At 34.6% G+C, this 23,764-nt stretch overlaps 1 protein-coding gene across 4 annotated transcripts; it reads right to left on the minus strand.

Moving 5' to 3' along the window:
- Positions 1 to 11,302: 11,302 nt before the first annotated feature.
- LOC107483743 (histone-lysine N-methyltransferase ATXR7) lies at positions 11,303 to 23,298 on the minus strand. 4 transcript variants are annotated; one of them, XM_016104353.3, is made up of 19 exons: positions 23,119 to 23,298; positions 21,477 to 22,116; positions 21,272 to 21,388; positions 20,173 to 20,493; positions 19,756 to 20,091; positions 19,355 to 19,669; positions 18,830 to 19,276; positions 18,230 to 18,647; positions 17,895 to 18,134; positions 17,335 to 17,756; positions 17,125 to 17,247; positions 16,599 to 16,679; positions 15,868 to 15,921; positions 15,599 to 15,750; positions 15,305 to 15,350; positions 14,667 to 14,784; positions 13,912 to 14,025; positions 12,899 to 12,962; positions 11,303 to 12,282 (listed from the first exon to the last, which is right to left on the minus strand). In XM_016104353.3, the coding sequence occupies exons 2-15, from the start codon at positions 22,017 to 22,019 to the stop codon at positions 15,329 to 15,331; spliced, it is 3,591 nt and encodes a 1,196-aa protein (XP_015959839.1). In that variant the 5' UTR covers positions 22,020 to 22,116; positions 23,119 to 23,298; the 3' UTR covers positions 11,303 to 12,282; positions 12,899 to 12,962; positions 13,912 to 14,025; positions 14,667 to 14,784; positions 15,305 to 15,328. The 4 variants fall into 4 exon arrangements, with proteins under 4 accessions (XP_015959839.1, XP_052116293.1, XP_052116292.1 ...); XM_052260333.1 differs by having other exon boundaries at positions 13,888 to 14,025; XM_052260332.1 differs by lacking the exons at positions 11,303 to 12,282; positions 12,899 to 12,962 and having other exon boundaries at positions 12,970 to 14,025.
- Positions 23,299 to 23,764: the final 466 nt, after the last annotated feature.

Here is a 23,764-nt window from a genome sequence, read left to right on the forward strand (position 1 = left end):
AGTAAAGTCCAGAAAAGTGAATTTTAACTAAAAACTAATAAAAATATACTAAAAACTAACTAAATCATACTAAAAACATACTAAAAACAATGCCAAAAAGCGTATAAATTATCCGCTCATCAGCCAGCCAACGCCGTCCACCCAATCAATCTCCGGTTACCCACCGTAACAAGTATTATCGTATAAATAATAATAATAATAATAACAATAACAATAATAATAATAATAATAATAATAATAATAATAATAATAATAATAATAATAATTATGTTTTACTCTTTTTTTTATGGATGAGTGACTCTTATATTTGACGGAAAAAAATGTTGGAGATTGAACTGTGTATTAATTTTTTTTAAGGAGTAAAATAGCTCATTTTAAAAGTCAATTTTAAAATTTTTGGGGACTGATTTGGGTAATTATTTTGTCGAAAATTGAACTGAAATTGATTTGTCTAATGGAATAAAACTTTAAGAATATTTGTGTGTATTAATTTTTTTTTAGAGATTAAAATGTCCATTTTTTAAATTTTTGGGGATTGATTTGAATAATTATTAAAAAAAAGCAAAGAAAAAAAAGAGGGAGTAAGTGATATTAGTGAGATCTTCTCTAAGAATTACAGTGTCTATCCCAAAGTTGACGCCACTCGATATATTTTACATCTTGTTTCAAAGAATGCTTGGCCATAGCATTTACCACTCAGTTCGCCAATTTTTGAACCAATCTGATTTCAGTTGTCCAATTCCATTGAAGGACTTCATTAATTTTATAAACCAAATCTGAATTCATCTTCGATATTCAAGATTTCTAGAATCTCTTGATATAAAAAAGATATCCAGATTATTTGTCTCACAAATAATTTCACAGAAATCACATTCCCAAACTAAAATAGCAAACACCTCACAACGAAGCACAGAAATATATGGAAGAACACTCGTACAATCCTTCACCCAATTTCCCATAGCATCACAAATAAGGCTGCCAAAGCTGGCAAAAAGACTATTAGAAGAAACACTGGCATCACAGTTTACTTTTATTGAATTGAGAGGCGGAGACAATCAAACATTTGTTCTGTAAACATTTTTGTTCTCACTATTTGAAAATATTTTAAGTCACTGATCTCTTTAAAAGTTGGACATATAAATTATTTCGTTCATATAGGTCCATCAAACCCAATAAAAAAAGTAGAGTAAACACCCAATTCAGTCCTTGTTCATTTTTACGAAGGACAAAGCGATTCCTATCCAAAAAAAAAGATACTTCGACTTTCAACCTTTTTATTTTGGGCAATACGATTCCTCTGTTAAGAAATTTATTTAAATAATAATAAAAATTGATTTTGTGGGAGTTTTATTTGTATTTTGTAGGGTTTTAAACCTTCACAAAATTATTTTCAATAATATAGCTAAGTACTACCACTACCTTCTTCATTATCATTATTATCGCTCCTACTTCTATTATTTTTATTGATTTATCATCATCATTATCTCCTCTACCATCATCATTACTAATACCAATATTATCAACATTAAAGTTCTTTTTTTTTCATTTCTTATTCAATGTTATTTTTTTCTTTTAAAAAGTATTTGTACTACAATTATTACTTTTTTATGGCATCATTTTCACTGATAGTTTTTCTTCACTTAACCACTATTGGTGAAGAAATTTTTCAAAAACAAACTTATTAATAGTTTGTGGAGGTTTAAAACCCCCACAAATTGCAAATAAAACTCCCACAAAATTAATTTTTATTATTATTTAAATAATTTTTTAAACAGAAAAATTGTATTGTAGCAAAATAAAAAGGGTGAGGATCGAAGTGTCCCTTTTTTTTTACAGAAATCGCTTTGTCCTTCGTGAAAATGGACAAAGACTGAATTGGATGTTTATTTAAAATAATATGTCGTGGCTCTCGTTGTGTTGACATGGCCGTTACGGATACACATGTGGAGGAGAAGTTTTTAAAACGAGTCAGATAAACCCCCCGCTTCAAAATGCCGTTTGTTAGCAACCCTTTCCTTTTTGGTTGTATCTTTCTTTTTGTTTTTTCTGTGGATAACCATACAAGAAGAAGAAGCATATTTTCAAGGTTAATATATTTCCGTGGTGGTGGTGGTGACGAAGGAGTGGAAGAGATGATGATGTAGTAGGGCAGAGGAGGAGGAGGGTCGTGTCTGGTTTTGACCTTTAATCCGAAGCCATGGCTTCATTGGACTACTGACCTCCATGAACGCTACGTTAATGCTGCCATTCAACTCGGTGATGCCACCAGTGAGTCGCTCTCATTCTCACTCATTTCTTCTCTTTTTTTTTAAATTCTTACTTTTTGCGGTTTTAGGAATAGGGACCGAGCTTCAAGCTTTGAAATTTTATGTAATTGCTAACTAATGAATAATGATGACTATGCCTTTGACAATCAAATGTGTGTGAGGTAGTTATGATTTAAATGAAAATGAAAGTTTTCCCAATTTTTGTACAGATTTTTTGATACCTTTAATTTTTTAAACTTTGAATATAAAAATTTTCTTGGGTTGAACAATTTTTGTGTATTTTTCTTGGCAAGGCATAATAAAATATTTGTTTAATTACTTTGTTGGTCTCTATAGTTTCGGAAAAATTTTAATTAGATCCCTGTACTTTTTTTTCTTTTAATTGAGTCCTTGCACCAAATTTTTTTTTAATTGAGTTCTTACAATTTTTTTTTTATTTGAGTCCCTACACCAATTTTTTTTAGTTGGATCTCTATACAGTTAAGCCAATTACTACCAAGAGGGACCTAGTTGAAAAAAAAATTTGGTGCAGGGACCCAATTAAAAAGAAAAAAAGTATAGAGATCTAATTGAAAATTTCACAAAACTATAGAAACCAATAGAGTAATTAAACCTAAAATATTTGGTTAAGATTGGACTTTTGTTTATGGAATTCTTCGATACATTGCAGAAATAAGGTTTAGTAAGTAATAAAAAAAGATTTTGAGAAGGGATGAAATTTTGGTGTTTTAATAATTACTGATTGTTTGTATTAATCTAAATTTAACTTACTTGTTGAATAATTATGAAATGAATGCTAGCTTCATATCCTCTAGTGCTAGTGCTATTTCTGCCCCCAAAAAATCAGAAACTGCCAAACTTCACTTGAGAATCTCGGGAGATTGACATTGAAAGGATCTCCAAGTGGGAGAAAAAAGAGAATTCTTAATTTAGAGTCAGTGGTAGCTAGTATTGGTGGTAGTAGCTAGCGTCAAGGCCACAAGTGTAGTTGCAAAGCACGGCGACAAACTGTATAATGATGTTGGGTCAGAATTGAATTCAGCAAGCGTCCAAGACAGTCAAGAATGAAATCGGAGGAGGGACATGACGCCAATATAGCAGTGATTATAGTTGTCGGCGGGGTTTTTGAAAAGAACAAGTAGTATCTTTTTTCTTTTGTTTTGTTATTGACAGTGGTTTGATGAGGAAGAAGAAGGTGATTATGTGTCTTAGACGAGGTGGAGGAAAGGCTTGAAATAGAAGGAGAAAGTCCTATGTTTCAAAAGAGGTGAAGAAAAAGGGGCAAATGACTAATATGCCCTTTTATTTTTGGGGGAATTTTTCGTCCCTAAACCTTTTTGACACATCCACATGGCACACTATAACGGCCACATTTGCAAAACAGCATCCACGTCAAATGTCTCTATTACGTTTTGCAAGCTCAAATGGATGAAGGGATCTAAGTGTCCTAGATTTGAGGAAGTCAGAGGCGTAAATGTATTTTTCAATCCTCAAAGACCTAAATGTTCACATGACAAAAGGTTAAGAACATATTTGCCCTTTCCTCTAAATCCTTTCTAGCTCTTTAGCATAAATACGGCTAAGGACTATTACTTTGTCACGAGACTAAGCGTCATCAATAGGGATGACAAAAATACCCGTGGAAGTGAGTACTCATGGGTATTACCTACAATGAGGGTTTAACATGGACCTGCGAAGTCTCCACTGGGATAGGATCCACCCCCACAAATAAACAGGAATGAGAATAGGGATAGAGATACCTACTCCATGGGGACCTGCCAAATTCCTGCGAAGCATGAAAAATTCACAAAATACCCACTTATATATAAGGGCTATGTTATATTACTTTGTTGGAAATTATTTCTATTTTATTTTTTTTGTCTATGTAAATTATGTTAAATTTGTGTTTGAATTGTATTGTAATCTGATAAATTTGTTAAATTATATTAGATTATACTATGGTTGTGTTATTTTATTCCGTGAGTACCTGCCTCTCCTGCAGGGAGAACTAAACGGGAATTTGTGACAGAAAAAGAATGATGACGGAAGCATTTTTTCAAATGGGAGTGGGGGCGGAGAATTGGTACGTGCCCCATAGATATCCATCGTCAGCCCTAGTCATTACGTTTAAAAAACCATTGTTATGATCCTTCACCACGGCATAGAACAAAAAAGGATTCATCCCTCTTAATACCTTGTCGCGACCACTAAAAGAAGTCCAAAAAATGTCCGTTTGAAGCAAAAATTAGGTCAAGAGCTTTTCAAATATGAAGAACCATAAGGCACTCCTAAATACAATATCTAACAGTCTCTGGGTGAAGTTTACATTTAGAGCACAAGGCTGACGTAGAAAGACCTTCCTAATAAGAAGCACAAGGCTGACATAGAAAATTTATTTGGACAATGAAAAAGTTGTCACACAAGTTTTTCAATCAAGGCTATATTAACACGCCTATTATCCCTTATCCCAAGATCTCCGAACCTCCTAGGAACAACTTGTTTCCAATAAGTCAAGCATAAGTTACGCCCTTCAGTGCTCCCTTTCCAGAGAAATGGTCTCATCATGGAATCAATTTCGGTCGAAATAAGAAACAAAGACACTTGCATATGATAAAAAGGAATAGAGGAAGCTACAAATTTAATAATGAGACAAAGTCTACCTGCTTTGTTCAGAGGTTTGTATTTGCTGTTGGAAAAACTCAACAAAGGTTCAAACAAAAATCTGTCTAACAGTGGAAGCACCAAAGAATAATTTTTCCATAATCTGTGCGATTAAATAGGCAATACCAAAGATACTCCAAGCAGCAAATACAATGGCAAAAATTAAACAACCAGACACCAGAATTTTAACATGGAAAAATCCACAAAAGAGGAACAAAAAATTCATGGGACCTAGTCTAGAAAAATCTTCCACTATCAAAATAATGGGTACACAAACAGTCTTCCTAATAGCACTAGAACATCTCAAAATCAACAAAATACATCAACAAAACTGATAGAATCAACATAAACCCTCCACAAAGTGGGTATCTCAAATCAGACAAAAGAGAAGGCAATACAACTAGTAAGTTATATCCTAATGTTCATCTCTGCATCAGGAACAATATGCTAAAATTTCATAAAAGATGGAGCAAGTTTACCGGTTCAATCGGATAAAAAATGGCTTGCCCTTTTACCCTAAATTTTCTTCTTCTCCCTCGACGATGAACCCTTATTGTTCCCTTTTTTCTTTTTGTTTCAAAATGAGAGAGCCTTGCTCTCGTTCTCTCTCCCTCGTGGCTTTAGCCACTTTTTTCTTTATTTTATTTTTTATTTTTTTTAAGTTTTATGGGCCCCACTTGAGATTGGGGACCCACTAACAAATCTCTCCCTCACCAATTCAAGTGGGGATAGATTGCTCCACTAAGTCTGTCTTTTCTTTGCAGGAATCAAACTTCACTGCAGGTAAACTCTTAGTCATCATATCTGAACCATTATCATTAGTATGGATATTCTTAAGTGCATATGACTTCATTTCAAGCTTTTGACATCTCCAACGATACCTCACCTCTATGTGCTTTGATCTGGAATAAAACGTCGAAATCTTGCTTAGATGGATATCACTCTGACTGTCACAAAATAACACAAACTTCTCTTGATTGATGCCTAACTCATGTAAAAATTTCTTCATCCACAAGAGTTCTTTAGAAGCTTTAACAACAGCAATGTATTCTGCCTCTGTAGTAGACAAAGCAACACATTTCTTAAGTCAAGATTGCCACGACACAGCTCTCCCTGCAAAAGTCATCATATAACCAGAAGTAGACTTCCTTGAATCAAGATCCCCAACCATATCTGCATCTGTGTAATCATCCAATACAGGTTAGCCACTCCGAAAGTATAAACAAATTCTGGAAGTAACATTAAGGTATCTGAGAATCCACTTCACTGCTTGCCAGTGTTCCTTGTCAAGATTAGAGAGAAATCGACTAACAACTCCCACGGCATGAGCAATATCCGACCTGGTGAAAACCATAGCATACATCAAACTGCCAACTGCAGATGCATATGCATATGGAATCTTCTTCATCTCTACTTTCTCTTTCTCACTTGTAGGACATTGCCGCGAACTCAGCTTGAAATGACTAGCAAGTGGCGTACTAACAGGTTTGAAATTATTCATGCTAAACCTCTCTAAAACCTTCTCAATATACTTTTGCTGCGACAGCCACAGTTTTCCATTCTTCCTGTCACGAGTGATACTCATACCAAGGATTTTCTTTGCAGGACCCAAATCCTTCATTGCAAAGGATATGTTCAAGTCTTTTTTAAGACTTTCAATCTTCTTAGTGTCAAGACCAACAATCAACATGTCATTAACATAAAGCAAAAGAATTATAAAATCACCATCAAAGAATTTCTTAACATACACACAATGATCAGAAGAAGTCTTACTATACCAATGACCTTCCATGAAGGAATCAAACTTCGTGTACCACTGCCTTGGCACTTGCTTCAGCCCATATAAGCTCTTCTTCAACTTGCATACAAGGTGCTCCTTTCCTTTAACCTTGAAACTCTCTGGTTGCTTCATATAAATTTCTTTATCTATGTCACCGTGAAAGAATGCAGTCTTCACATCAAGTTGCTCAACCTCTAAATTCAAGCTAGCCGCAAACCCAAGCACAAAACTCAAAAAGAGGACATCTTCACAACTGGAGAGAAAATCTCCTCAAAATCAATACCTTTCTTTTGCTTAAAACCTTTCACAACCAATCGAGCTTTGTACCTTGACCGTGAGACATTTTCATCTACTTTGAATTTGAATACCCATATTTCTTGAATGCTCTTTTACCCTTCGGTAGCATCACCAATTCAAACATATGATTCTCATAAAAGGATTTCATTTTTTCTTGCATGGCCTTCAACTAATCTTCCTTATGCTCATCAGACATAGCTTCCTGGTAGCTCTCTGGCTCCCCAATTTCGGTTTTTATCATGTACTCATAAGGAGAGTATTTCTGTGAAGGATGACGTTCTCTAGTAGATCTTCTTAATTCAGGCTCAACTGGTGGTTCAGGTGGAACTTCAATATCTGGTGAAACTTCTGCATTTGATACCTCAGGTTGAGGTGTAGGTTTATCATGCAAATCATCACCATCATTATCAACTTGTACATCTCCCCCATTAATGGGAGGTCTAGTGGAAGGACCAGGTTCATCATTAGCAAAACGTCTAACAGTTATTGTTGGCTTATCTGTCTTCTCAAGGTCTTCAATAGTTTGGTCTTCAAGAAAAATCACATCTCAATTTCTAATTATCTTCTTGCTCACCGGATCCCATAATCTGTAACCAAAGTCTTCGTGACCATAACCAATGAAGATACACTACTTTAACTTTCCATCAAGTTTGGACCTTTCATCTCTTGGAATGTGAACAAAAGCCCTACAGCCAAACACTCGCAATTGACTATAAGAGACATCTTTTCTTCTCCAAACTTTCTCTAGAACATCACCATTTAGTAGAACTGAAGGAGAAAGGTTTATCAGATCTACTACAGTCCTCATCACTTTACCCCAAAAAGATTTAGGCAACTTTGCATGATAGAGCATATATCTGATTCTATCATTGATAGTGCGATTCATTCTCTCTACAACTCCATTATGTTGAGGAATCTTAGGAAATGTCTTCTCAAGCTTGATCCCATGTCCTTTAATACTCTTCAAACGGACTCATGTATTCACCATTATTATCTGCTCGAATACATTTCAATTTCCTTCCTATTTCTCTTTCAACAGTTACATGAAAGTGTTTGAAGATACCGAGCACCTGGTCTTTAGATTTCAAAACAAAAGCCCACACTTTTTGAGAATAATCATCAATAAAAGTAACAAAATATGATGCACCACCTAGTGTCTTAGCATCCATAGTGCAAACATCAGTGTAAACTAAATCTAGAACATGTAATCTCCTATGAGGTCCAAAACTATGAAATGATACTCTAGCATGCTTTCCAAAAAACAATGAGTACAAGTATTTAAAGTTGTACCTTTCACTGGAAGTGAGTGCTTCTTGGCTAAGACGCTTAGTCCTTTCTCGCTCAAGTGACCAAGACGTATACGCCACAAATCAGAAGAGGAATCATCAGCTACACTTGCCTCTTCTTTGCATAACTTTGCTTGCAACCGGTAGAGAGTAGTGAGACTATTGTCTTCTTTAGCAATAATGAGAGCCCCTTTGGTAATCTTGCATTTTTCACTACCAAAAGAAGTGCAATACCCCTCTTGATCCAATGTATTCACTGAAATAAGATTGAACCTCATATCTGGCGAATGCCTAACATTCTTCAACTACAAGTTGCATCCCATGTTGGTTTCAAGCCACATATCACCCATACCAATGATATCACATACTCGTTTATCTCCTAATTTGATCTTACCAAAATTTTTTGCAGTATAGGAAGTGAAAAATTCACGCCTCGGAGTGACATAACATGAGGCACTAGAATTCATAATCCAAGTGGAATCATCACAGACAAGATTCACATAATTTTCATCATATGTGATAAGAACATCTTCATAAACAATAGCAGCAGTTTCTTTATACTATCTTTACCTGTGTTTTCGTTTCTTCCCCTTGATTGTTCTCTTTTCAAGAACCTACAATACCTCTTGATATGCCCAGACTTGCCACAATGGTGACAAATGAACTCCTTTCTTGGCTTGTATTTTTCTCTTGACTTGCTTCGACTCTCTGACTTGTCGGAACTCTTGAGGTTTTCTACTTTGACTTCTCCCCGTGACTCTGAAACAAGTGCTTCTGACTGGAGGAGACATTAGTCAAACCTCGATCTCTTCTTCTGACTTCTTCATTCAACATGCTCTCTTTAACCATTGCTAACGTTAACTTTTCTTTTGGAGTTGAGTTAGTCAGTGTCACAACCAAAACTTCCCAACTATCAGGCAAAGAGCTCAGCAACAACAAATCTTGCAACTCATCATTCAAAGTGATTTCATTATTTGTCAGTTGGTTCACCATCTCCTTAAAAGTGCTCAAGTGCTCCGACATTGATTTACCTTTAATATACTTCATATTAACAAGCTTCCTTATCAAGAATGCTTTGTTTTGCACATTCTTCCTCTCATATAACTCCTTCAATTTCTTCCACATATTCTTGGCATTCGTTTCGATGTCAACATGTGGATACACACCAAGATCAAGCCATTGCCTAATCAAAGCAGCTGCCTTCCGATTCAGCTTCTTCCATTCAGCATCGGATTTAATGCCTTTGGATTTATCCTCCTCCACAAGATTATACAAGTCCTTGCTATACAACATATCTTCCATGAGGGTCTTTCAAATTGAATAATTTTGGGAATTCAATTTAACCATATTCGGTCCATGAATATTTTCCTCCATTTAATCAACACAGAGATAAACAACCAAAGCTCTAGATACCACTTTATTAGAAAAATTCAATAAAGGTTCAAACAAGAACCTGTCTAACAGTGGAAGCACAAAAAAATAATTTTTCCACAACCTGTGCAATTGAATACCAAAGATACTCCAAGCAGCAAATATAATGACAGAAATTAAATAATTAGACACCAGAATTTTAACGTAGGAAAATTTTCAAAAGAGGGACAAAAAATCTACGAGACCTAATCCAGAAAAATCTGCCACTATCAAAATAATGGCTACACAAACAATCTTCTTAATAGCACCAAGACATCTCAACAATCAACAAAATACATCATCAAAACTGATGGAATCAATATAAATCCTCCACAAAGTGGGTATCTCAAATTAGACAAAAGAGAAAGCAATATAACTAATAAGTTATATCCTAATATTCATCTCTACATCAGAAATAACATACTAAAATTTCATAATAAATAAAACACGTTTACCGATTCAATCGGATCAAAAATAACTTACCCTTTTTTCCCAAATTTTCTTCTTCTCCCTCGATGATGAACCCTTAATGTTCCTTTTTTCTTTTTTTTTTCAAAATGAGAGAGCCTTGAACTCGTTCTCTCTCCCTTTTTTCTTTTAGCCACTCCTTTTTTATTTTTTTTATTTTTTTTATGTTGTGTAGACCCCACTTGAAATTGGAGATCATAAACGCTTCCAACTAGCCTAAGCGGACTTGAATTTTGTGACGAACTCCCTGAAAAGAAGCTATGCTAAACCGACCATATCCCATATTCATCCCAATATACTTATGAAGATCACAAGTGAACCGAAAATCAGAAATGCTAGAAAAAATCTCCTATGTCCTTCTAGTTATATTCAAAGAATGGACTACTCTAGATTTATCAACATTTATCTTCAAGATTAACTACACAATATAATCACAATTTCAAGATGCTGAGATATATAGATGCAGATATTTTAAAAGGTAAAAACTCAGGTGAAGTCGACTTCACGTGAAGTTGATATCTAAAAACTGTTAGATGAAAATTTAGTCAAATCAGTTAAATTATCTAACAGTTCTCAGGTATCAACTTCATATAAAGTCGAATGCACCTGAATTTTCACCATTTTAAAAACCTAGATCGAGGTCTTTTAAAATTTTGAGTTGATGTTGAACATTTGCCGTAATAAGAAAGTGAAATAAAGTGAAGTAAAGCGAAAAAAACAAACGCGAAAGAATACAAGTTCTATTTCAAACTAAGAAAGTGAAGTAAAAATAAAAATATATTGTCGTATTAGCCATTATTTGATTTTGACTTCAGCAGGTAAGAATCTTTCCATTTCTTTCGAAGCCAAATTGACAACGGATGCTTTCTTTCCTTCGAAACACTGTCGATAGATAATGCATATTCCTTTTAATACGATTTGATCATGCTAAATAAAATCGAATTCGATCTGCCTAATTTATGGATCGATCTAATACCAATCCGAATTTTACAGATCGTATCTGATCATTTCGAAGATAAAGAGGAGCAGATATCAGAAGCATGTAGTATAGCGGATCGGATCATAGAGGCCCAAATATATATATATATATACACACTTCACTAAATCAGAAAAATGTTCTATGAACATAAGAAGTCATTAAATCAGTTCTGATGTATTTATCTATATTTATACATTTGTTTTACACATTTTTTCGAACAAAATAATTAAACGTCTCATAACAAAATCAAATTTGTCATGATAGAATAATCAAATAATTTTATATTAACATAGTTACTTTTTTTACAAGCATCAAATATCTATATTCTTATTTCTTATACGATGGCTGAAATTTTTGTATTATTATAAATCTATTGTTAGAGAGAGTGACAACTCCCCCGTTGGTTTGTAGGACACCTCAATGGGTAGAGGATAACTGATCCAAAGTAAACTTTGTATGAACAAGATAAGTATATCTGGATCCAATTTGAATTAAATTAAAACTAAACTTGATCAACTAAAATTTAAATATTAACTAAATTTATCAATTTCAAATCAATGTAAAATAGAAGTGCATGATATGGTGTTTTTCTTGAAATTTTGTTCTTCATGTAAAATACAAGTTTCAAAATCATTCTTAATACGTTTTTTTTTTAAATTATCCATAATGTTTCAAATATGCTTTAATTATATTCTTCGAATTTAATGTCACTAGTGGAGATACTAACATACAATCCTATGCCTCAAACATGTTTCAAATTTTAGTGGCTAGTAGAAAGGTTTTTAATAAAAGTGGTTTGAATTAATAAAAATACCACACGAACACACACAACTAAATTATTAACCATCAAGTCAACCAGCATGCATTTATGTAGTGTATATTATTTCACATAATTTTTTTAATAAAATAATAAATTACCGGAATAGTCAAATCTATCATAATAAAATTTGAGTTGTTAAGTTGGGTGGTCAAACCTACCCAATTGTAGAAATAACATTCCTTAGAAGAGAAAAGTGTACATATTTCAACTACATGGGCTGTGAAGTGAAATGGCAGCCAAAATTGGTTGAAAAACTTACATTTTGGAAAGCTTGAAACTTGCAATCCTCCTCCTTTGTCCGGGCTGGGAACCGGCTGTGTAAGGTTAATATAAGAACACAGGCGGAGTTAATTGCTTAAACCACGAGACATCATACACACACAATAGATCTTGCCGGTTGCCACGTTTGAGAACTTAAGAGTAGAAGTTAAAGAACATACCCCATTTTAAAGATAAATTAGCTGTAAATCTGCGCAATGGGTACCCTTTTTTTTATAAAAATTTAATAAATATTTTAAAAATTAATATAAATTTTATTTTGGTTTAGGGTTTATAATGAGAATCAAAGGATGAAAGCTGAAGCGTTGAATCTTACATGAATGGTCAAGAGATTATAAAGTCACATTACTTCTTTGTGCGATCGTGTAACCTTTTAGTTACTTATAATCCTAGCATTCGTTTCTAGTTATACGAACCAAATTTTGTTGGCCTCTCTAATTATAACCATTACTCTCGTATCATATCAATTACAAAGAGCAACTCAAATGGAATTACATTTATGGTTTCAAATCTGACGTGTATATAAAGTGGAACCTTTCAAACATTTTACTTTGCATTTTACCTTAGGTTGATGATATTGGTCACCTTAGGTTGAGGGAATCAATTGATAAACAAAAAATGCATAACAAGGGACGGAAAAGAGAAACGTACCAGTAGGCACAATCCAACTCGGCAAAACTAACACGGTTTTTTCCTACTTGAGCTACTCCTGCAACTGCAACCATAGGAATTGAAAAAAAGGAGGGAAGTATAATAAATATAACAGAAGAGGCTCCAATAACATCAACATATTCTTGTACTTGAAAGGATACATCATCACTTATCAAGCTTCCCACAAGAGGCGTCTTTTCCCACCGCCAATTAACCATTGTACATGGATTGGTACTACTATACACATTTCTTCCTCAAATGATACCCACCTCTTAATTTGAACATGGGAAATAAATGTACCAAAAATAGGGTATAATTAATATTTAAATTTCAAGTAGACACTAGTAATAGTTTCTTATTTGTAGAGTGGATATTACAGTGACATGAAAAACTAATACTACAATTTTTGGCCCAAAACACAATTAGTATATATACCTGAGAATCTCTCGTCAGAAATGGCAGTTTTTCAAATAGAACTAAAGATTCATTTATTTCAATAAAATCTTTCCCATTTGCCTATTTTTAGGACATATTTCAACTCCCCCCTTCTTAAATGGGAGATCCAAAAACCCATTGCTAGTTTTGTTTAATATATGTATGCAATCTCACATTCTCACCAAGTAAAAATGTTATAAATTGATCATGCAGCTCAAGAAATTCTAGAAAATGAATATATTCAATAAGTTCAAAAGGGTTGATATCAAAACCTAACAATGTACAATCCATTTGTATAAGTAATTGCAATACCATTATTATTGGTCAGAGGATACATCAATTGTGCCAGTTATTGAGACGTAGCCACCAACACAATTCCAACGAATCTTTGTTATAGAAATTAAAGGGTGTGGAAAAGAGAGAGAATTAAGGAGTGAACGAGGGAGTTGTAATTTTCAGTAACATGCACTACTCATATTTCCAAAGCTTTTTCCTCGTTAAAAGAATTAGGAATCTTTTCACTATATCATATAAACAAGTAAAGAATTATTTACAGCTTCTAAGAGGAGAAACTCAACTGCCACAAAAAGTCTACAAGAGTGCACGCGAGTTATTTCATCACCGAACAAGGAGGCGACCCAAATTGTATATCAATCACCATTGGCCTATCAACAATGATGATGATCCATAGCCTGAAAAATCATAATACTCAAATCAATAACCCAGAACAGATGCAGTTGACAGATGTCTTTATTTTATTTTCAGTCATCATCATCATCTTAATTGTCATCAACAATATACAAAGTTCACAAATGAGAAGAGAACAAAGCTATCACAATTGATAAGTAAAGACATGCAGCAAATTCTAAATCAGACAACCTGTATTATGAAAAGTAAATGATTACACTAATTGGTAGTTGAAACTAGATTAGTTTTCCTAAACAATCATTAGTGGCATTGTGGCAACTGGCAAGGAGCTCTAACATTATGATCTCATGTATACTACCAAACCCATCAGCACCAATCCATCCACTACTTGTTTAAACAATCAAATATTATTATAGCACAGACAAGCTCGGACATTACCAAAAGGATTCAATTATTCAATATCTATAGGAAATCAATAAAAAGCTGCACAAACTCTGAGAATGGGATGACTAAAACACAAACCCAGTTGTAAATATTAAGGTACAGATGCAGATAATAATAATAATAATAATAATAATAATAATAAATTCTATTAATATGTAAACATATCAAGTAACATAAAACAAGACATCCATAAAAGTAACCTCCATGAACACAAAATTACTTTTCAAAATTGAAAACGTACAAGATATGCTCATAAACAGGTACTCTTGCAATGCAACTCATCCAAGTTGATGTCTGAGGAAATATAAAGCTAGCAGAGTCTTCAAATCTTCAAAATGATATCCAATGGGAGCATGATCCTACAAAGAAGACAACTTTAATAAGATAACAAGCAGAATAAAGTATTTGTATCAAAGCAAAACAGTTTTTTTCTTATCAGCTGTGCCGACCAGTTTATCACAATTAAGGTATGATATACAAGACTCTTCTCCATAACTTTAATCAAATGAAGTACATACAAGTTTAGAAAGTTGAATGCTTAAATGGATGGGAGGACAGAAACTTTGGAAATGAAATGGTTAACTGTCCACAAAAGGGGAAGGTTATAATTGCTACAATGAAGAGAGAGAATTACAATGACTCAGGAGGATAGGGATCCGCCTATACCAAAAACACACAAATAAAATAAGAGTTGAAAAGAAAAATTTAATGCAACAAAGCTTCAGAACCCCTCAATATATCATTATCATTATCCCCATCATCATTAAAACAAAAAGAAGAATGCATAATATGCAATGAAAGTTTAACTGACACATAAAAGTGAGCCAGTGCTAGAGTGAAGCATTAAAACAATTGAGATGATCAGCAGTAAATGCATACCAGAATTAAAGACTCAATCCCTGACTAATTAAGTGATCCACGACACCTGAATAAAAAGTATATTAATTGTTATGATGTGCACATATCTCCAATAGCAGAAAGAAAAAATAAAAATGGCAGTTTCCCAACTTCACTTTTGCCCTAAAAGTTCTGGAACAATACTGATTGTATCCAGACATCAGTTTAAAATAAAATTGATGAATTTATAAAGTTATATGACAATAAAAAGCAAGAATGAACTATATGGATTAAGTATCAATATATGTTCAACAAGATGGGGTCTCCTAAACTTACTTTCTGGAACCACAGTTGCAGGGAATCTTTTTATCCTCCAACGGGAACTTATAATTATAAGTAATCTCTTCACCAGCAGCAATATGCCGTTTTGAATATATGAAAATCTTCTTTTGACCCTCGAAAGAGATGACCTTTGTATAGCAGTTGGGCTGCAACATTTCCATTCAAAAAAGGATGGATGTGAAATCAATATTTGGGGGGAAGGAAGATAAAAAAGAGGGTAGTATACTCATATTTGCATAGTATCATAATACTACACGAAGTACCTCACAAGAATGGTTAATAAATCTTGCAATCCCACCTCTCTTTGTAGCATCAACCTACAAGCTCAAATTGGTAAAACAGATCCATCATTTCAATGGCTATCACTAATTTCAAAATTTTCAGGATATGCTCATTTAGAAAACCAATTTGGAGTGATGCAAAGCTACATATATGACATAACATGGCCTTCCTTAACCACTTATATTGACTAGTCATCATGTGTTTTGATTACCTTAGGAAATGAAATATGTTTGAGGGTGTATGCCATAACATTAGAACTTCAATTCTCAAAGTTAAGTGGTGGCAATGCTTTTGTGATTCTACCATGTTGAGATTAAAATAGCCACAACTACCTCCTAAATTAACAACCCCACTATCCCATCTATTAGAATATATCTCTTTTTTCCATTTTAAAATTATTTAAGTCAACACCCTGGTAGCAGATCAATCCTCTTCAACTTCTCTCCCAATGTCTGATCACATTTGGCACATGATCAGGTCAGCCTAAATCCTTGTCAACTTTTAAAGCCCAAAAACTTTTATCCTTAAGGTCAAACCCCAGGCTACAGTCTAGCATGAATTTTATGATGTTTGAATAGCAAATAAAGATAATATCTAATCAAATCAAGATAAAGATAATATCTAATTCATGTGATCCAATTATACCATAATTATCCTAGAGGAACGAAAATTAATATAAAAAAGGGCCACAGTATGACTATGAAGTACTAACCACATAACCATCATCAAGTCTGAAAAGGTAACTGCTTCCAATTCCCATCTTCTCATACTGACGTTCACGGATATCAGATATCTGGAGAATATAAGGATTATTCAGCAAATTGATTGATTGAGCAAAATTGATACTGACTAAATCAGCATAGCTTTTGCACAAATATGAAATGAGAAAGGATAGCACTTAAGTTTATGGTCATCAGTAACTCTTCAATTATCTAATATTCTAAAGGAAATCACCATTGGATAAACAGTGAGAAACATTTTATAGCCAGAATAATTTTTTGGATAAGAAGCACTCTTATTAATAAGAAAAGAAAGGATATATATTACACCCAGAATATAAGAATTTATTTGAAATGAAATCATTATTTATAAAGAAAGTGGAAACAGTATAAAGAAAGAGCATTATAATATATTTATCCATGTCAAATGTAATTCAAATGCACTTTGCAAAAACCGACAGTCACAGGGATAAAAGTAAGCCTTCGAATATCATCATTGCAACTTTAAATATATTATACCCGAGGACGAATTAGTTCTCCAACATATTCAATCACGAAGTCCTCTGCCTCTATAGGCTCCATTGCAACAAGACCCCAGTCATGTATCTTGCTCCTTTGAAAACGTAATCGTTTTTTCCTTGCCTGAACAGTGCAAAATGGACTGTTAAAACTTCATGTATCACAAAGCTTCAGATAAGAATCCCATAAAAACACATTCATTTTCATCACCTTCAATTGAGGCACTTTCAGAAGATCTGCACCCTCGGCAGCAGCAAGAAGGTTGCGCAATTTCATCCTATTTGTTCTTGCAGAAAGACCCTTATTATTCGATAGCTGCAATAAATTATTATCTGAATCTATGCACTTGTTTTGTATACAGGCAATGCCCCTGACACGTGCTCTATATGCAGGAGTAGCACTTTGAGACCATCTATGCCATTCCCACCCATCAATGGAAGTCCTAGCACATCCATCAGATCTAGGACATAAATTCAATGGCTTGGATTTGGCAGAATTCCTCCTTGCAATAGTAGCATGTTTGCTTGCTCCATGCTTTGCACCATCGTTTGAAATTTTCAAAGACTTGGCAGGATGTAAGGATGGCATACCATCTGTTGAATGTTTCCTTTTTTGTTTCGACATTTTATTTGCTGCAAACAGGAATAGGCAACAATTAAAATACATCTGAATCTTGCAGAAACAGTAAACATACATCTACAATGATCCAATACAGATAATCTTCATTAAGAAGCACAAAGCTGATAAACATATTTTTTCCATATACCGACCACTTGGTCTCTGTTTGGAGCAATGACCAGCAGCCTTCCCCTTAATGGTGCCATCACTGCAATTGCTTTTAGCCACCTTCTTCATGGAAACACTATTATTTGTTGATGCTGAAAGCTTCTTTTCATTTGATTTTAGGACATCCTCAGCATTGCTTTTAACCACCTTCTTCATTCCAACACTATTATTTGTTGACGCAGAAAGCCTCCTTTCATTAGATTTTACGGCATCCACAACACCATCTGGATAAAGAAAAGCCACAAGGGTTAATCTTAAACAAATTCATTCTTATAAAAACCATATCACCAAATTAACAAGCAAAGTTATATATTTTGACCAGTATGTGAAAGTTTCAATGCTTTCGAACTAGTTTTATTCTTCAAGGACAATCGATCACCATCTGTGCTACCATTGACAATGATAGATGACCTGCTCTTATTAGATTTATCTTTCTTCCCTTTAACCACACTAGCCTTTCCACGCTTAGCAGCTATTTTGACTTCTGCAGTTTCATTCAAATCTCCCAAAACATAATTCCTTAACTTACACACGTTCTGCTTCCCTGGCCTCGAATCATCCACTGAAGCAGATTGAGAGGAACACAACTCTTTGTGTGACAGTTTCTTGCGGTGGTATGTATACTTTCCATTAACTAGAGGAACTGCAGAAGAGCCTTTTGCTCCTCCTTTCATCTTTCCCAGTCCAGAAGTAGCATCATTTAAAGGTTCCTTCCTTGCTTTCTTTGCTTTTCCTTTCTAAAGGATTACAAACAAAAATAAATAAATAAATCAACTCAGGCTCAACATGAGATGAAATTAAACCAGAAACCAAAGGCAGGTAGCAAAAACATATCTAAGTTATTGTAAGTAATAACAAGCACAGACAACCCTATAAACATATTTAAGCTCTCATTAATAAGAATGAGAGAAGCTCTAACCTCATGAATACCAGAATGACTGCGTTTCTTATTAGACATAAAAGCTTGATTCAATGTAGGATAAAAAAAAGCGGATTTCCACTCTTCTAGGACTTCATTATGCAACTTTTGTCGGCACAGTGCAGTTGCAACATATTCTGTAATCTTAGGATTACATTCAGCTACCCTTGAAGGTCGAATCTTCAAATTCGGTGGTGGGAAAATTGTGTGCGAGTTCTCTTCAAATCCAGGTGGAAGTTCACCAATTTCCCCTTCATCAACTACTTCTACACCTCCACACAACTCCTCAAATGCATTCGAGAATACATTAGACATATGATTTGCTAATGAAGGCTCACAAACTGAATCTTCAGCCTTAACAGTAGCTACTAACTTGTCATTTAGAATTTCCTTCATAGGAGTTTCACCAGTGTGTAGTTCTGAGAAACCAGAGACACTAACAGCAACCTACAATAATTAAAGGATTCTTCAATATAATATAGCAAAGAAAGATAAAAATAACAAGCACACTTCTAATCACATTACCTTACTCAATTTGTCTTCATGAGGGGAATGAATTATTTTGTTCACTTCCTTTTCAACAAAACTTCGAAAGTATTCAGCTAAAGACACCTTTGAAGAGAAGTGAAGCTCATTCTCCACACTTTCAATAATGCATGTCAAATTTTTGGAGTTACTATAAGTGCATGAAACTCTTTGACCTTCCATTAAATTTCCATCTTTGGGTACATTAGAAGATAAAGAAGGTAACTTAGAATGAGAATCTGTTCCTGTTGTCAGCACTCCAAACTGATTACAGCCATCGGTAGGGTATTTAGAACAACCTGTCCCAAGAAGCAACTGCAGAACAATTATATGATCATTATGGGGACAACTGAAGCAAAAAAAAAAAATAATAATAATAATAATAAGCAAAAGATACTCACAGCTTCAGATTTAATCTTTCCATCATATTCTCCACAACCATTAACAAATATTTGAAGATTAGGATGAGACCAAAGTTTCTTTTTCCTCCAGGAACATAAGTACTCTGCTAGAGGGTCAAAAAATACAGCATTCCACGTGACTTGCATGCAATAATCAACAAGTACTTTACGTACAACAGCATACGACCACCAAAAGTTCTCAACACTTCCAACCGATTTAAAACTTGTTGAAGATGGTCTAGAAATTTCAAGACAAGTCTGATCATCTGCAATATGGGAAGATGCATGCTCACTCGGAACAGCAGTATCTTTACTAATCTCCACAGCAACATTTGACTGTTAATGCAAAAATTCAACAACTTAATAATGCTGCATATAATTTGAACAACACTACATGTATAGAAACAAAAACATCACCCTTTTGCTGTCAACCACGGAGGTCTCAGAAGCCAGGTTAGTTGAATCAAGCTTCTGCCTCTTGTGTTTCTTTTCAGTAAAAAATTCTGCAATAATATCACTTATAACCCCATCGAGCACAACTCTGCGGGCAGATTTCATGACACCCAAGTGCAATTGGGAAGAAATGTCCTCAGATATTTCACAGATTAAGTTTACCGTACCACCAAGCTCATTGTTGTTGGAACCTGATCTACAAATGGTTCCAGATGTATCCCCTTTCAGAGCATTTACAGCAGCAACTAGCAGAAAGGAACCATACTTATTGCCAAAATGAGATATCTGTAAATTAACATAAAAAAGTCATGAAAAGGCTTTGCTAGAATAACATTACCTTCTCTGGACAAAACACAGGTAAACCAAAGCAACAAAGTAATATTCCAACAACTTTGTTTAATATTTTATTTTTTCCTAAATATAAATACCACATCATAGGTTTGTAACGTATACTTTCTTTTGTGTGTGATATATATATATATAAACAATAATCTATACTGATACTACACACTTCAATGTCAAGGGGAAGTTAAATAACAATTTCCTTGAAATTTGGCATACTTCAAAACTCAATCATACAAAAACATACTGGCTACATGGCAGTCCAGGAAATTTTCAATTAAATCCAGTTTTACATGAGAGGGAAAAAGAAACTGGACAGGAAGAGCTAAGTTGGGAATACACACTAATGTGGATGAGAACTAGTGGTTGACCATACCAATCACATTAAATTTTTATACGAGCTAGCAAATTACATCAAGTTTCTGACAAATTTCAACTTCTGATCAAGCATCAAAACAAAATGATTATCAAGGATCCAATTCAAAAATGGTCATTTCAGGTATAAAAATTGTATTTTAGCTTAAAAGAATAGATTACAAGGAATTAACAACAATCTAATTGCAACCTTCCAAACTAACAATAACAATAAAAAGAGGGAAAAAATATCTTGATGCACCTAAAGGATAATCATGAACCCCGGTAGTAAAACATAATTAATCGTTTCCTGAACAAAGAATACGGCTCATAAAATTGTTTCAGAAAATAAATATTAGAATCTTACCATTGACGAGTCTTGAAGATATCCATGATGATGCCAGGAAATCAATTCTGAAATAGAATGTGGACCGTGTTTCATGCCCTTTTCATCCTCATAAAGCCAACAACGTTCTTCACCTAACTGAAAAAGAAATAAAACACCCATCAAAAAAGACAAACTAGTAATTCAAACAGACTTAAATTTGACAAAACCCACAGATATGCACTACCATCTGAGAAGATATCATACTGTTGAACAACTCTGACTTTGAACATTGGTGGTTAGGTTCATTAATGCAGTAATTGCCATGTGAATACGGAACTGACTGCGAGCCAGAGTTAACAGCCAAAGGAGCAGCATTGTCAAGAGACTGATTCTGCCCATATATTGCCATATCCATAGATGAGGAGGGACCATTTGTATGAACCCCTGAGCCAGAGAAACCCAAATTCAGATATGCAAACCCAGTAGAGACATGGTCAGGAAACTGCTTGAAGTAATTCAGTGGCACAGGGTTCATTATTGTGCCATTAATCATAGGATAGACAGGAAGCTCAAATGGCAAGAAACCAGTAGTTAAACCCTCATATAGTTGCTCCTGAATATATGGACCACACATTTGCCCTTGTTCATTCACATACATCCATCCACTCACAAAAGCAGGCTGCTGCACATAGCTACTGAAACGCTGGTCTTGATGTGAAATATTCCCTGCTGTAGAACATGCAGGAATATCACTACCACCAACATTTTCTTGGCAGCTCATCTCCATTCCAGAACTATCCACTTTATCATCAATATTGTAGTAAGAGGGAATACCACCAGCACTCTTGAACACAGAAGCATTCAAGCATGAAAGATAATTCAATCTGAAAAGGAGGACTTTGAAAGTAAGATTGAAGCACGGGTTAATTTTGTTATCATATCTGAATATTCTGACTTTTACATGTCACTTAGTTCCATCCAACAGTCACCACTACACCCTACTTCAGTTTTAGTAAAAACAAGACAAATAGGAATACTATAAGAGAAACACACAAGAAGGAAAATTGAACCTTCCCCCCCCAGGAAGGACATTATAACATGTAATAGACCATATTTATATCTAAACCATCAACATCTAAACCTATGGTCCCTAGGTCTCCCCCAATCTCTAGCCATTAGACTATCCCCCATCTGATCCGCTCTCCTTACTAGGGTTTGTAAAGACCTTCTATGAGAAACATATGTGACTCTGAAAAACCATAAGAAACTCTCCATATTTTTTCCATGTACATTCCTCTGAAGAAATGATGGAAAAACAGTCAAAGAGAAGCTTTCAGCACAATCCATCCCAAATTCATGGCCTCTGAATAGCCACTGAATCACGAGTTCAACTTCAATATCATTTAAAGTCCACAACCACATGCCTCATTCCAGATAATTTTTCATATAACAATGGCACTTAGCAATAGAAAAATTAGAACAACAGAGTATGCAAACTGTAACCAACTAAACACTCAAAGAAAAGTCAAAAGATATAAAGCAGAAAATCTCAGTCAGAAAATCAAGGCTAACAACTGCGTAAATTCCTTTACAAGCTAGAATATCTTATAACACTTAGCACCAAACCTCTTCCTCCTACTCAATCTTTCCAAAAGAAAATTTCAACTTGACAAACAAAAATTAGCAATCACAACAAAAGAAACAAACAACAACAAAATATATCTGAGTCAACCGAATGTTACTGAATGCACCACCCATATCCAGTGCGATTGCAGGAAAAATTGAAAAACTAAACCTAAAACATTTTTCCCGATCATTAATAAAGCGCGTTCACTGCATATCCACAAGCTAAAATGTGAAGAAATTGGACACATGCAAACTGATACCATATGCGGAAGCATTGGACGATCCAGGCAATCAATCGGAATAATTGAAGAATTTCAGCATTGGAAAGGATCCAGCGCACCACGGACGGAAAGGAACGATGGGAAACCACGACGGCGGCGGTGAACCAAGAACGGCGGACCGGAGATTAGGGAGTGGGAGGCTGGCTAGGACGTGGACTGCGAGGTATGGACCGGGTCATAAAGTCAAGTCCACGGATGACCCTCTTCTAATCGCCTCTCGCCATCCTTAACCCAAACTGAGCTGAAAAATGGGTTGGGTCGGTGAACAACATTTTCGGCTATGTTGCATGGGTTTTATTGTCTTCTAAATTCAAGGACTTACAATTGTCAATTACAAACCTCTACTTCTATCGTCTACCAAAAACAAAAATAAAAAACGACTAGTTAATTTTTGGGATGGCAAATTGGAAACTCTACCCGTATTCACGGGTAATTACCCAACCCAGACGGGACGAGGTTTTTTTTTCTTTTTTCCGTCGCGAGTTTTCTGTTAGTGTTAGGGCATGATCGAGGTCAATATATGGTTTTTGGTGATTGATCGAGGTCAATATATATCAGCTCCTATCCCTCTATAATATTATCAAATATTTTCCATATACAAGTCATTTTTTAAAATAAATTCATA

The sequence above is a fragment of the Arachis duranensis genome, chromosome 4 (genome assembly GCF_000817695.3).
Source record: "Arachis duranensis cultivar V14167 chromosome 4, aradu.V14167.gnm2.J7QH, whole genome shotgun sequence".
Taxonomy (NCBI): Eukaryota; Viridiplantae; Streptophyta; class Magnoliopsida; order Fabales; family Fabaceae; genus Arachis; species Arachis duranensis.

Excerpts from the sequence above, each read along its gene's own strand:
- LOC107483743 (XM_016104353.3), bottom strand. The coding sequence starts at position 22,019 with ATGGAGATGAGCTGCCAAGAAAATGTTGGTGGTAGTGATATTCCTGCA. Across the intron at positions 15,922-16,598 it reads GACTTGATGATGGTTATGTG|GTTGATGCTACAAAGAGAGG; the intron begins GTTAGTACTTCA and ends TTGAGCTTGTAG. Across the intron at positions 15,751-15,867 it reads TTATTAACCATTCTTGTGAG|CCCAACTGCTATACAAAGGT; the intron begins GTACTTCGTGTA and ends GAAATGTTGCAG.